Consider the following 14289-nt stretch of genomic DNA (forward strand, 5'->3'; position numbering starts at 1 on the left):
ACAGGGCTTGAAGTTCAGATGGCAACATGGGAGGCTTCCTGTTCTGGTTGCTGCTGTTGGGTTCTGGCTCTCAGGTGCTGGCTCTTTGCTGAGGGGGGGGTGGGGCTGCAGGGGTTTAACTCCTGGCTGCTGCTGCTGACTGCTGTGCTTCTTTCTGCAAACAGCCTCAGGTCAGTGTGCATTATGGGATCTCCTTTGGATTCAACTCTTTTGTTCTTATCTCAAGTCCTTATCTCAACCCAGAGGGTTTTTTGGTTCCTGTGTGTGTTATTTTTCCCTCACTTCTGTTTTGGGGAGACAGGCAGCTTAACCTCTTCTCAGCTCTTCAACCTGTTCCAGCCCCAGAGTGAAAAGCCAACAGAAGCTTTCTGAGTTCTTCCAAAGATCTCCATCAGCTTCCCCCTACACTCTCCAAAGATCCCAAAAGTCAGTCCTAGGACCATCCAAATGCCAAACACCTAAGATCACCTGAAAGCCCCTGAAGAATGCCTCTGAGATGCCCCTCAAGACTCCTCTGAGAGCCTCATTTTCCCCTCCTTGAACTGGGCACACAGCTCCACCCCATCCCTTGGGAGCAAATGCCCCCAAAATTCGGGCATTGAGGCAGGGATATCTGAAATAAAAGCAAACAGACAGGATTTGGGTAACTTTGGGGTTTTATTATTTGGGTTTTATTGGTCAATGGACAGAGGATTTCTTACCCCAGGGAGACACAAAGCACTGGGGAAGAACCAGACAGACCCTGGCAAAGCCCTGCCTAGCTCCACTGGGAGCTCCAGCTGTGCCAACTCAGCACTGTAATTGTTCTCATCAGCAATAATTGGTGTTCAGATGGGCAGGAGGTGTTTGTTGATGCTGGTGTCCCCAGTCCCTGAGAACTGCAAAGTAAAAAGGGATGATTTTGGTGCTGGAAAGGCCCTCTCAGAAGGGTCATGATTACCCCACAGATTCTAGGTGGATTTATGCCTCCCCTCCAGTACAGGCTGCTCTCTGGTGTGGATGTAGCGGTGCTTGTTGAAGTACTCCATCCGGGTGAAGCTCTTACCACAATCAGCACAGGTGAAAGCCTTCTCACCAGTGTGAGTGCGGCGGTGGCGACTGAGATGTTGCCTCTGGCTGAAGCTCTTCCCACAGGCAGCACAAGTGTAGGGCATCTCACCAGTGTGGGTGCGGCGGTGAGCAATGACAGTCTTCCTGTGGCCGAAGCTCTTGCCACGGTCAGCACAAGTGTAAGGTTCCTCACCGGTGTGGGTGCGGTGGTGTGCAATGAGAGTGCTCCTATGTCTGAAGGCCTGGCCACACTGAGCACAGCTGAAAGACTTCTCGCCAGTGTGCACACCACGGTGCTCTGTGAGGTCTCCCTTCTTAGTGAAGCCCTTACCGCAGTCGGCGCAGCTATACGGTTGCTCCCCGCTGTGGATGAGTTGGTGCCGGATGTATTTAGTACTCGTGGTAAAGCATTTGCCGCACTCAGCACAGGGGAACAGATGCTCTCCGGTGTGGATGCGGCGATGGATGGTAAGAGTGGAGATGCGTTTGAAGTTCTTGCCACAGTCCCAGCAGGTGAAGGCCTTCTCCCTGGTGTGGATGATGTGGTGTCGCCTAAGAGTAGAGATCTGCCTGAACCGTTTGCCACAGCTGTCACAAGGGAAGGACCTCTCTCCAGTGTGGGTGCGGCGGTGCTGGGTGAGATGAGAGTTCCAGCGGAACCTCTTGCCACAGTCACCACAAATGAAGGGACAAGTGCCAGGTTGTAGGCAGAGGTGCTTCACAAGCTCTGAGCTATCTGGGAAGCTCTGCCCACACTCAGGGCACTGATTCAGCTCTTTGGGTGACACTGAGGGACCTGCTCTGGATTCATCCTCCTCCATACATTCCTCCCTCTCATCCTGGTCACCTTCATCATCATCATAATCCTCCTCATCATAGTTGTCATTCTCAGCATCATCCTCCATCTTGTCCTCTTTTTCCTCCTCATCCTCCTCTACCTTGGGACTGCACATTGGCTTCTCTAACTTGATCTCTGGGTGTTGCTTCTTGCCTGGGTCCTTCTGTGAGGCCATACTGCGGGAGGGAGGGGTCACAGCTCTGCAATAGGGAAGATGGAAGCACCTGAGCCCAGGACCTCAAACCCTCAGATCCTGCCTGGGTCATGACACTCCCTGACTCCCAACACCCAGCTGGAGAAGAGAAGGCAGAGGGGACCTCAAACCTTCAGTTTTTGCCACAGTATGGGCACAGACCTCCAATACCTCTGCTGAGACCCCAGGTTCCTGTGATCAGTGCCCTGAGGTACCCTGGGGCTTACAAGTGGTCTTGTCCCACTCTCCTCGAGCCTGGTGGCATTGGCAGGGTGGTTCCTGGCCCAGCCCTGTCCTTTGATCTCCCCTGGCTCAGACAATGGAGGCAGCAGCACTGAACAAGGAACACCAAACCACCTCCAACCTTCTCCCACCACCTTCCAAATCCCAACCCCCAAACATCACCTCCTGCTCACAACTCACCCCAGGAGCCTGGAGCATTCCTCAACTCCCACAACACCTGATGTGCCTCAAGCTCCTGGAGAGGTGAAATATGCTGGGCAGGAGGAGGTGGAGGAGGTTGGGAGCTGCCCTGGGGGCTGGGGTCCTGCTGTTTCCCCACTCTGGGTTTCTTACCTGTTGGGCTGCTCCAAGGGACAGATCTGCAAACTCTGCTCTTCCCCAGCACACAGGGGCAGGGATGATGGAGAGAGGACTCAGCCCCTGGCAGAGAGAATTAAAGGGCTCAGAGAAGAGCGCTGATCTGCAAGGGATGACTCAGCACTGCCCAGGACCAGGCAGCACAGCTCAGCCTTACTGGGGGCAGCTCCCAAGCCCAGCAGCACAGCCACAGCACACTCCCAGGGCTGATCAAGATGGGAGACCTCAACAAGGTTGAGGCCGGATGTGAGGAGGAAGTTCTTCACCATGAGAGTGGTGAAGCCCTGGAATGAGTTGTCCAGGGAGGTGGTTGAGGCCCCGTTCCTGGAGGTGTTTAAGCCCAGGCTGGATGAGGCTCTGGCCAGGCTGATCTAGTGTGGGGTGTCCCTGCCCATGGCAGGGGGTTGGAGCTAGATGATCCTTGTTGACCCTTCCAACCCTGACTGATACTATGATACTATGAGACTAACTGCGGACTCAGCTCCTTGCCCGGCACACAGCCCCCAGCACGCAGCTGCAGGCCAGCACCATAACACAGCTGCCTCCACACAGCCTCTCCCAGCCCTTGCCTAAAGTTTCCTCCCACTGCCTGCCCAGGCCTCTGCTGCCTGCACCTGCCTTTGCCAGCAGGGAGAGCTCTAGCCACAGCACTCCTCCCTGGCCCTGCCCCCACCCCACACACTCTGTGCTTACCCTTGACCTGCACACACCTCTCTGCTGCCCACTCCCCAACAGAAGATCACAGCAGCCCTCAGGACACACACAAAGGGAGCTTCATGATCTCTGCAGATGCAGCAAAGGGGGAAGGGACTTGGGCAGCTTCTTGCTAAACATCTTCAGCCCTCACTGGGATGCTGGAGGAGTCTCTGGCTCCTGCCCAAACCTCACACCTCCAGCACCCTTCACACACCTGCAGCCCAAAGAGACTCACTGGAAAGGGTTTGGCTTCCTTCTCTCCCTGACCATTTCTCTCAGCTTGCTCTTTGCAGTTCCCTGGAGCTGCCACTCCACATCCCCAAGAGAAAAATGAGGTTGGATGGGAGGGCACAGTGCCCATGGGCTGCTGTTCATCTCCCAGATGACACAGGCAGAGCTGCAGCACAATTCACTCCTTTCACCTCCTAAAATGCTGCCAGATTCTGCCATTTCCTGCACACACATTTGCCACCTGGGCCCTGCATCCTCTCCCCTTTTTGGGGGGACAAGGCCTAATTCCTGCCTGACCATTCTCAGACCTTTCCCTCATTCCCAGCACATCCATGGCCCTACTGCCTTGGCTGTACCATGGTCCTGTATCCCCCACCTCCACTGCCACTGCAGCTGGAAGGGTGGAGTGGGAAATGCTGTGGCTGAGGAAGCATCTAAGGAACTGGGCTGGATGCAGCAGCACAATAATGGAAGTGGCCTGAAACTAAAGGCTGGGATCAGCTGGAGGGCTGAAAGAACAGCACCTAGCCAAGGGGGGGTTACAGATGAGGCCTGGGGAGGGACCCTGCAGACACCTCAGGCAGCAGCTGATGAGAGCAAGGGGGACAGAGAGGGAGTGAGACCTCAGGTGACTCCTGCCATGGGGGATGGCTGGGCTGTGTGGCTAGGAGCCCTGAGTGCCTCCTTAGGCTGTGCTGGATGTCAGGAGGGGACAGGGGACTGTCCTGAGCCAGGCAGGATTTGGGGCTTTGAGCTTCTGGGGTCAGCTGCTGCCAGCACCATTGGAGGTAGGAGCCAGGCAGAGCCACACAGCTGCTGAACTAAGCCCTCCCACCCCCTGCAGCCTTCACCCTCCATCTCTCCATCCAGTGCTCCAGCTCCACTCACTTGGTGCCCCCTCAGAGTCCCAAGGGTCCCACAACATCACCAGGGCTGATCTTTACAGCCAGTAGGTTCCAACAGAAGTCCCTGGATGAGAACATGGAGGAGAATACCTGTGGTGGGTGGAAGGCACTGGGATGTCTTACACCAGAGATCAGAGACCTCCAGCAGGGACAGCAGAGTCCAGAGGGACACCACAAAGTGTCATCTAGCTTAGTTCATTCCCACAAGGCCTGCACTCACTCTCTACAAAGGAACAGCACAGGCTCTCCAGTCTCCTTTGCCCTTCCTCTCTGCTCCCAGGAACATCTTCTGGGATCTCTCTCTGCAGAGGAGCTTTGAGGCCTTGGCAATGCTGCCAACTGCGGCCTGCAGCGGCCTGGCTCACCTGGGAGCTGCCTACCAGAATCTGTAACTGCAGCTCTTGCGTATGGGGGAGGAGGGGCAGAGAGGTATGGGGGAGGGGGAAGGTATTTGGGGCCTGGGGTTCTGGCCTGCTTTGGTGGAGCTCTGGAGGAAGCTTTGGCCTAGGGAGGTTGCTTGGCTCCCGTGGCCCAGGCGCACTATGGATTGTTGTGGATTGGATGCTTTGCACTGTAGGATGCAGCTCTGAACAGCACAGCCATGGAAACTGCCCAATTCTATCCAACCCTCTGGCCACAGCTTGGCATCAACTCCTTTCACAAGGCTCAAAGAGAGCCTCTCTGGCTCCTGAAACCTAAGGCAATACCCTGCAGAACAAGTTGGAGGAGCTCAAGGGGACAAGCTGCAGAGGGGGCCCAGGGCAACCTCCTGAGCTTCAACAAGAGCAAGGGCAGGGTCCTGCCCCTGGCCTGGCACAATCCTCACAATCAGGACAGGCTGGGGGAGGAGGGGATAGGAAGCAGCCCTGCAGAAAACCACTGGGGGGTGCTGCTGGACAAGAAGCTGGACAGGAACAGACAGGGGGAGCCTGCAGCCCACAAGGCCAAGGGCAGCCTGGGCTGCACCAAAAGCAGCAGGGCCACAGATGGACAGAGGCCATCCTGGCACTTGGCTCTGATCTGCTGAGACTTCACCTGCAGCACTGCAGCCAGCTCTGGAGCCCTCAACACAGGAAGGACATGGACCTGATGGAGAGGGTCCAGAGGAGGGACACAAAAATGATCAGGGGCTTGGAGCAGCTCTGCTACCAGGACAGGCTGAGGGAGCTGGGGGTGATCAGCCTGGAGAGGAGAAAAGAAGACTCTGGGGAGACCTAAGAGTGAACTTCTGGTACCTGAAGGGGACTACAAGAAGGCTGCAGAGGGACTCTTTGCAAAGCCTGCAGGGACAGCACCAGAGGCAATGGCTTCAAACTAGAGCAGAGCAGATTGAGACTGGATGCGAGGAACAAGTTCTGCATCAGGAGCCTGCTGGAACACTGCAACAGGTTGCCCTGGGAGGGGCTTGAGGTCCCAGTCCTGCAGAGGTTCGAGGTCAGGCTGGACAGGGCTCTGGGCAACCTGAGCTAGTGCAGGATGTCCCTGCTGACTGCAGAGGGGCTTGGACTGCAGCACCTTTGCAGCTCCCTCCCAACCCAAACCACTCTAGGATTCTAGGAGTCTAAGTGCAGCATCCAGGGAGAGCAGGAAGAAGATGAGGCAGAGGAGGACAAGGAAGAGGACAAGGAGGAGGAGAACCAAAATCCCTTCCAAATTCCTCCAAACCTCTGCCAAATTCCTGGAAAGCTCTTCCAGCTCTGCAGAGTTCATTCTGAAGAGAGCTGAGGGAGTTGCTAGGCTCAGGGATGTCTTGCACACTCTGCACAAATGCTCCAGAAGCTTTCCAAGTGCCCTCAAAACCAGCAGCACAGCTCTGCTGCCACACAATGCCAGGCTGCAAGGGACCCCAAGGCTCAGCTGCTCCAACCTTGCCAGCTGACACTGGACTGGAAAGGAGCTGGCCCAGCCCCCTGCCAAGCTGAGCCTTCCAACTCTGCCCTGCAGGGCAATCCACCACTGCCCTGGGGAGATGATTCCAAAGGCTGACTGGCAGGGAAAAGCTTTTGCCTCTGCAGGGCACTGTGCCACTTCAGCTCAACTCTTGCAGCAGCTCTTTGAGATCTGCCTTTGGAGCACCACAAACTCTGAAGCACTGCAGTGCAAAGCAGCTCAGCTTCAACTTCCAACTGCCTGAACTCTCTCATTTTAAATTCAAGACAGGGGCCAAGCTCACACCCAGCCCCCAAGCTCAAGAACCAGCAACTAAGGTCAGAGTCAGCTCCCAAGCACAAGAATCCAGATCAGAAATGCAGAGCCAGCCCCCAGGCTCAGAGCCAGCTCCTAAGTTCACATCCAGGCCCCAAGCCCAGCACCAGCAGCTAAGATCAGAACCACTTCCCAAGCTCAGAGCCAGCCCCCGAGCTCAAGAACCATCAATTAAGGTCAGAACACTTCCCAAGCTCAGAGCCACCTCCAGAGCTCACACCCAGGCCCCAAGCTCACAAGCCAGTAAATAAGATCAGAAACACATTCCAAGCTCAAGAGCCAGCCACTAAGGTCCAGAACCTAGATCAAAAGTGCAGACTCAGCTCCCAAGCCAGCAACTTAAGTCAGAATCACTTCCCAAGCTCAAGAACCAGCCCCTGACCTCACAGACAGGCCCTGAGATCAAGAACCAGACCCCAAGCCCAGAGTGAGCAACTAAGGTCAGAACCCCTTTCCCAGCCCACATCTAGACCCCAAGCTCAAGAGCCCGAAAATACAATCCCTTTTTGGCCCCAAATTGCCTCTTTTTGGCCATAAATTGGCCTTTTCTGGCCCCAAATTGGCCTTTATTGTCCGTTTTTGGCCCCAAATTGGCCTTTTCTGGCCCAAATTGGCCTTTATTGTCCCTTTTTGGCCCCAAATTGGCCTTTATTGTCCCTTTTTAGCCTCCTGTTGGCTCCTTTTGGCCCTAAATTGGCCCCTTTGGGACCCAAATTTGCCCTTATTGGTCTTTTCTGGCCCCAAGCTGGCCTTTATTTTCCCTTTGGAGCCCCCAGTTTGCTCTTTTTGGCCCCACATTGGCCTTTATTGGCTCTTGTTTTACCCCAAATTGGCTCTTTTGGGCCTGAAATATGCCTTTATTGTCCCTTTTTTGCCCCAAATTTGTCTTTTCTGCCCCCAAATTGGCTTTTGTTGTCCCTTTTTGGCCCCAATTTGCTTTTTATTGGCCCTTTCTGGCCCCAAATTGGCCTTTTTTGGCAGCAAATTTGTCCCTTTTGACCCCAGATCACTGGTTTTGGACTCTAAATTGCCATTTCTCTCCCCAAATGTCCCTTCCTTGCCCCTTCCTACCCCCAAATTGCCTCTTTTTGGCCATAAATTGCCATTTCTGTCCCCCAAGGTCCCTTCCTGTCCCCTTCCTGTCCCCACCCTGTCCCTCTGTGTCCCCAGGTGGGGGAGGAGCGAGCCACAGCCATTGCCCTGATGCGGAAGTCCATCAGCTACCAGTTCACTGACACGGTCAGGAGGTCTCCAAGGGTCCCCAAGGTCCCCTCCTGCCCCCCCAGGCCCTGCAGATCAAGTCAGGGGTGGCCCCAGAGCCCCTCAAGGCGACGTCTCCATGGGGTCCTACCACCCGAGTTGGCCTTCCCCATGTCCCCAACCTCTTCCTCCTCCTCCCCCCAACCTCTTTCTCCTCCTCCCCCCAACCTCTTTCTCCTCCTCCCCCCAACCTCTTCCTCCTCCTCCCCCCAACCCTTTTGGCTGTCACCAACCCTCTCCCTTCCCCCTCCCTGCTCCCCCCAGGATCATGATCCTGGCGCTCAGCAGGGGCTGTGGCGCCCCCTGCAGGTGCTGAACATGTATGGGAAGGTGGTGGCAGTGAGACACCAGGCTGTGAGCAGGAAGAAGGACAACTGCTTTGCCATGGCCCTCGACTTGGTGCAGAACAACATCCACGTCCAGAGCATCAACAAGGTCATCGACAGCCCCCACTCGGTGCGGCCCTGCGGGGCTGGGGGGGTTGGGAGTCCAGACTTGGTCCTCTGGAGGCTTCTCTTGAGGCTTGGACAAGTGTTGGGGGGGGGCTGGAGCCATCTTGGGGGGGTTGGTGGCATCTCAGGGGGGGCTGGAGGTCTCTAAAGGGGCTTGGAGACATCTCAGGGCTTTGGTGGATCTCGGGGGGGGGGGGTTGGTAGCCCTTGGATGCCCCTTGGCTGCCCCTGAGGTGCCCATGAGGTGCCCATGGTGTGTGTTCACAGGCAGCCATACTCTGCACTGCAGCTCCCAGACTCCCAGACTCTGCTGCACAACGGCAGCAGAACCCCAGCCCAGAGCAGGGCCTGGGACCCCAGCAACCCCAACACCCCCTGCAGGTGTGTGCCCTCAGCCCTCCCGAGCCCCCACCCCACCCCCTACCTTCCCCATCTCTCCTGTCACCTCTGCCCTCCCCCTTCACCTTTCCCCCTCCTCACCTCTGCCCCCCCACCTTTGCCCCCCCTCCTAACCTCTCTCCCCCCTCACCTATGCCCCCCGCACTTCAGCCCCTCCCACATCTGCTGCCCCTCCCCCCGCCTCCCCTCCACCTCTGCCCCCCCTCACTTCTGCCTCCCCATCCCCAACCCCTCCTTCATGGCCACCACCAGGAGTGGCCACCAGAGGGCGACCACCCGAGTTGGCCTTCCCCATGCCCCAAACACCTCCAGTGGCTCTCATCCACCTCTAACAGGCCCCAGAGTGTCCCCTAGGCCCCCAAAAGTGTCCCTTTATTGTGGCCTTTATTGTCCCTTTTGGGCCCCAAATTGGCTCTTTTTGGCCCCAAGTTGGCCTTTATTGCCCTTTTTTGGTCCCAAATTGGCCTTTATTGTCCCTTTTTAGCCCCCTGTTGGCTCTTTTTGGCCATAAATTGGCCCCTTTGGGACCCAAATTTGCCCTTATTCGTCCTTTTTTGACCAAAATTGGTCTTTTCTGGCCGCAAGCTGGCCTTTATTGTCCCTTTTTAGCCACAAATTGTCCTTTTTTGGACAATAAAGACCAACTTGAGGCCATTTTGGCACCAAATTGGCTCTTTTTACCCCCAAAAAATCAGCAGTTCAGCTAGGAACTCTCTCGAGGGATAATGGCATAGATAGACATCTGGGCAAGGCTCTTGGTAAGGTTAATCTGTGGATACACCTTTTAATGGCAGTTGCCCTGAGATACCCTTCCCGAGATGATCTCCCATGGAATCCTAAACCCTGGACTACTATAGATGAGGGAATTAAGTGTCTGAGAGAATTTGCTGTTAGAGAGCTACTCTATGGTGAACATGAAACTCTGAATCCTGATGACATTCCTGTGGGTACTGGTCTTGCTAAAAAGCTCACCAAGCTTGCTCCTTCTAATTATGCAAACATTCTGGCAAGCAGAATTGTGTCAAGAAGTTATGGTGGAGCTTCTCCTACGGTTGGCCAATTCAGTGATCAAATGAGACAACTGGAGGAGAGCATGACACGTGGTTCTTTGGTTTCAGCCATTGAGACTCTGGAAAAACTGAGAGTTGCATGAAGGATCTGAAGGATTCCATATCCCAATTGGCACAGAGAGATAATTCCAATTCTTCCCCCAGGTGGATACAAGTTTCATCTGTGAGGAACAGACATCCCCCAAGGAGGCCATTCCAAAACAGAACAAACCAAAACAGACCACCAAGGCAGTCATGTAGGACTGTTTGGATAACTCTGCATCTCTCTATGAAGAACTTCTTCCTAACATCCAGTCTAAAGCTCCCCTGGTGCAGCTTGAGACTGTGTCCTCTTGTTCTGGTTCTGGTTGCCTGGGAGAAGAGACCAGCCCCCACCTATCTACCACCTCCCTTCTGGAAGTTGTAGACAGCAATGAGGTCTCCCCTGAGCCTCGTCTTCTCCAGGCTAAGCAATCCCAGCTCCCTCAGCCTCTCCTCATAGGGCTTGTACTCCAAATCCCTCCCCAGCTTTGTTGCCCTTCTCTGGACACCTTCCAGCATATCAATATCTTTCTTAAACTGAGGGGCCCAGAACTGGACACAGGACTCACGGTGTGGCCTAACCAGTGCTGAGTACAAGGGCACAATGACTTCCCTGCTCCTGCTGGCCACACTATTCCCGATGCAGGCCAGGATGCCATTGGCCCTCCTGGCCACCTGGGCACACTGCTGGCTCATGTTCAGGCAGCTGTCAATCAGCACCCTCAGGTCCCTCTCTGTTTTGGAGCTCTCCAGCCACTCTGACCCCAGCCTGTAGCTCTGCATGGGGTTGCTGTGGCCAAAGTGCAGTAAAGTTCTCCAGTCTATCAGCAGGCACATGTGTCACATCTCAACTGGTCATTCTCTACTGGCATGCTTGTCATTAAGGCAAAGAAGAGGTCAAAATAACAAAACTATATTTTAACATGTGTACTGGAGCAGAATGACCTCCCTGCTCCTGCTGGCCACACTGTTCCTGATATAGGCCAAGATGCCATTTGCCTGCTTGGCCACGTGGGCACACTGCTGGCTCATGTTCAGCCTACTATCAACCAGTACCATCAAGGTAGCTTTCTGTCTGGCTGATCTCCAGCCACTCTGACCACAGCCTGTAGCACTGCATGGGGTGGTTGTGGCCAAAGAGCAGCACCCAGCACTTATAGGGGCTCTGCCTCCAACCACATGGAGGGGAGAGACAAATTGGTTTGTTGGATCACACAGAACCAATGGCCTGGCAAGTTGAAGCCATGAGAGGATAAAGCTTTAGTAGATACAGGTGCCCAGAGTGCTCTGACACCATCAAACCACAAGGGGTGGAACCCTCCTGTGTTTCTGGTGTGGCAGGAGGATCCCCACACCTGGATGTGTTGGAAGCTGAGTACTGGGATGCAAGCCACAGTTTGCTTTCACTTGGAGGCATTGAAGGAGTCACTGGACTCGATTGCCCCAGAGGTGGAAACACAGCCCCAGCATTTGCAGCCTTTGGACTGGGCATGGACTGATCCAGACTGTGCTGGAACAGAGTGGAGCTGCAAAGCACCTGCAGTGAGCAGCCCTTTGGGTACTGCAAAGAGACCTCCTGTGGAGTGAGAATGGACAGTGCCTGAGGAGTGCTGCTGATTGCTGCTGGGCATGGTGCAGGTGGCACAGAATGAGGGCTTGGGAATGTCAAAGGTTAAGTTGAAAATTTGCTGCCATTACTCCACACCATCCTGCCTCATGCCACCTTCACAGGGACAGTGCTGGCTGGAGCAAAGTACTACAGGGCTTGAAGTTCAGATGGCAACATGGGAGGCTTCCTGTTCTGGTTGCTGCTGTTGGGTTCTGGCTCTCAGGTGCTGGCTCTTTGCTGAGGGGGAGGGCTGAAGGGGTTTAACTCCTGGCTACTGCTGCTGACTGCTGTGCTTCTTTCTGCAAACAGCCTCAGGTCAGTGTGCATTATGGGATCTCATTTGGATTCAACTCTTTTGAGCTTATCACAAGTCCTTATCCCAGCCCAGAGGGTTTTTTGATTCATGTGTGTATTTTTCCCTCACTTCTGTTTTGGGAGGGAACAGACAGCTTAACCTCTTCTCAGCTCTTCAACCTGTTCCAGCCCCAGAGTGGAAAGCCAACAGAAGCTTTCTGAGTTCTTCCAAAGATCTCCATCAGCTTCCCCCACACCTTCCAAAGATTCCAAAAGTCACTCCTAGGACCATCCAAATCCCAAACACCTAAGATCACCTGAAAACCCCTGAAGAATGTCTCTGAGATGCCCCTCAAGACTCCTCTGAGAGCCTCATTGTCCCCTCCCTGAACTGGGCACACAGCTCCACCCCATCCCTTGGGAGCAAATGCCCCCAATATTCAGGCATTGAGGCAGGGATATCTGAAATAAAAGCAAACAGACAGGATTTGGGTAACTTTGGGGTTTTATTGAGACAATTGGTCAATGGACATAGGATTTTTTACCCCAGGGAGACACAAAGCATTGGGGAAGAACCAGACAGACCCGGGCAAAGCCCTGCCCACCTCCACTGGAGCTCCAGCTGTGCTGACTCAGCACTGTAATTGTTCTCTTTAGCAATAATTGGTGTTCCGAAGGGCAGGAGGTGTTTGTTGCTGCTGGTGTCCCCAGTCCCTGAGAAATGCAAAAGAAAAAGGGATGATTTTGGTGCTCGACAGGCCCTCTCAGAGGGGCCGCAATTACCCAACAGATTCTAGGTGGATTTATGCCTCCCCTCCAGTGCAGGCTGCTCTCTGGTGTGGGTGCAGCGGTGCTTGCTGAGGGATCGCTTCTCGCTGAAGCTTTTGCCACAGTCAGCACAGGTGAAAGGTTTCTCACCAGTGTGGGTGCGGTGGTGGTAAATGAGATAGCTCCTACGGCTGAAGGCCTGGCCGCACTCAGCACAGCTGAAAGACTTTTCGCCAGCGTGCACACGACGGTGCTCTGTGAGGTGTACGTTCTGGGTGAAGCTCTTGCCGCAGTCGGTACAGCTGTAAGGTTTCTCACCATTATGGATGAGTTGGTGCTGGATTAATGCAGTACTCGTGGTAAAGCTCTTGCTGCACTCAGCACAGGGGAAGAGATGCTCTCCAGTGTGGATGCGGCGATGGATGGTGAGAGTGGAGCTGCGTTTGAAGTTCTTGCCACAGTCCCTGCAGGTAAAGGCCTTCTCACTGCTGTGGGTGAGGTAGTGTTGCATAAGATGAGAGATCTGCCTGAAGCGCTTGCCACAGTCGTCACAAGAGAAGGGCTTCTCTCCAGTGTGGGTGAGGCAGTGCTGGGTGAGACTATAGCGCTGGGTGAAGCGCTGACCGCAGTCAGCACAGGTGAACGGTTTCTCTCCAGTGTGGGTGTGGCGGTGATGGGTGAGATGACTGCTCTGGGTGAAGCTCTGACCACAGGCCACACAGACGAACGGTTTCTCTCCAGTGTGGGTGCGGCGGTGCCGAGTGAGATTGCCGCGCTGGGTGAAGCTCTGTCCGCAGTCAGCACAGGTGAAAGGTTTCTCTCCAGAGTGGGTGCGGCGGTGCTGGATGAGCTCGGAGTTCCAGCGGAACCTCTTGCCACAGTCACCACAAATGAAGGGCCGGGTGCCAGGCTGCGGGCAGTGGTGCTTCACTAGCTCTGAGCCACCTGGGAAGCTCTGCCCACACTCAGGGCACTGATTCAGCTCTTTGGGTGACACTGAGGGACCTGCTCTGGATTCATCCTCCTCCATACATTCCTCCCCCTCATCCTGGTCACCTTCATCATCCTCATTATCCTCCTCTTTATAGCTGTCATTCTCAGCATCATCCTCCATCTTGTCCTCTTTTTCCTCCTCATCCTCCTCTACCTTGGGACTGCACATTGGCTTCTCTAACTTGATCTCTGGGTGCTGCTTCTCCTCCCAGCTCTTGTCTGGGTCCTTCTGTGAGGCCATGCTGTGGCAGGAAGGGGTCACAGCTCTGCAATAGGGAAGATGGAAGCACCTGAGCCCAGGACCTCAAACCCTCAGATCCTGCCTGGGTCATGACACTCCCTGACTCCCAACACCCAGCTGGAGAAGAGAATGCAGAGGGGACCTCAAACCTTCAGTTTCTGCCACAGTGTGGGTTCAGACCTTTAATACCTGTACTGAGACCCCAGGTTCCTGTGATCAGTGCCCTGAGGTTCCCTGGGGCTTACAAGTGGTCCCACTCTCCTCGAGCCTGGTGGCATTGGCAGGGGGGATCCTGGCCCAATCTCTCCTGGCTCAGGCAATGGAGGCAGCAGCATTGACCAATGAAGACCAAACCACCTTCAACCTTCTCCCACCACCCACCACATCCGAACCCCCATCACCTCCTGCCACACAACTGACCCCCACAAGCCTGGGGAGTTTCCAAATTCCAACACCTGATGTGC

The 14289-nt window shown here is 54.8% G+C and overlaps 1 protein-coding gene across 1 annotated transcript; it reads right to left on the reverse strand.

Annotated features, from left to right (window-relative positions):
- Nucleotides 1-853: 853 nt before the first annotated feature.
- On the reverse strand, nucleotides 854-13753 carry LOC137458383 (zinc finger protein 850-like). The gene is made up of 3 exons (XM_068169898.1): nucleotides 13624-13753; nucleotides 12633-13536; nucleotides 854-2088 (listed from the first exon to the last, which is right to left on the reverse strand). Exons 1-3 carry the CDS (start codon nucleotides 13751-13753, stop codon nucleotides 951-953), a joined length of 2172 nt encoding a protein of 723 aa, XP_068025999.1. The 3' UTR covers nucleotides 854-950.
- Between the last annotated feature and the right edge of the window lie 536 nt (nucleotides 13754-14289).

This window comes from Melanerpes formicivorus, unplaced genomic scaffold (genome assembly GCF_026170545.1).
Source record: "Melanerpes formicivorus ecotype bairdi unplaced genomic scaffold, bMelFor1.0.p_v2 SCAF_241, whole genome shotgun sequence".
NCBI classification, from domain to species: Eukaryota; Metazoa; Chordata; class Aves; order Piciformes; family Picidae; genus Melanerpes; species Melanerpes formicivorus.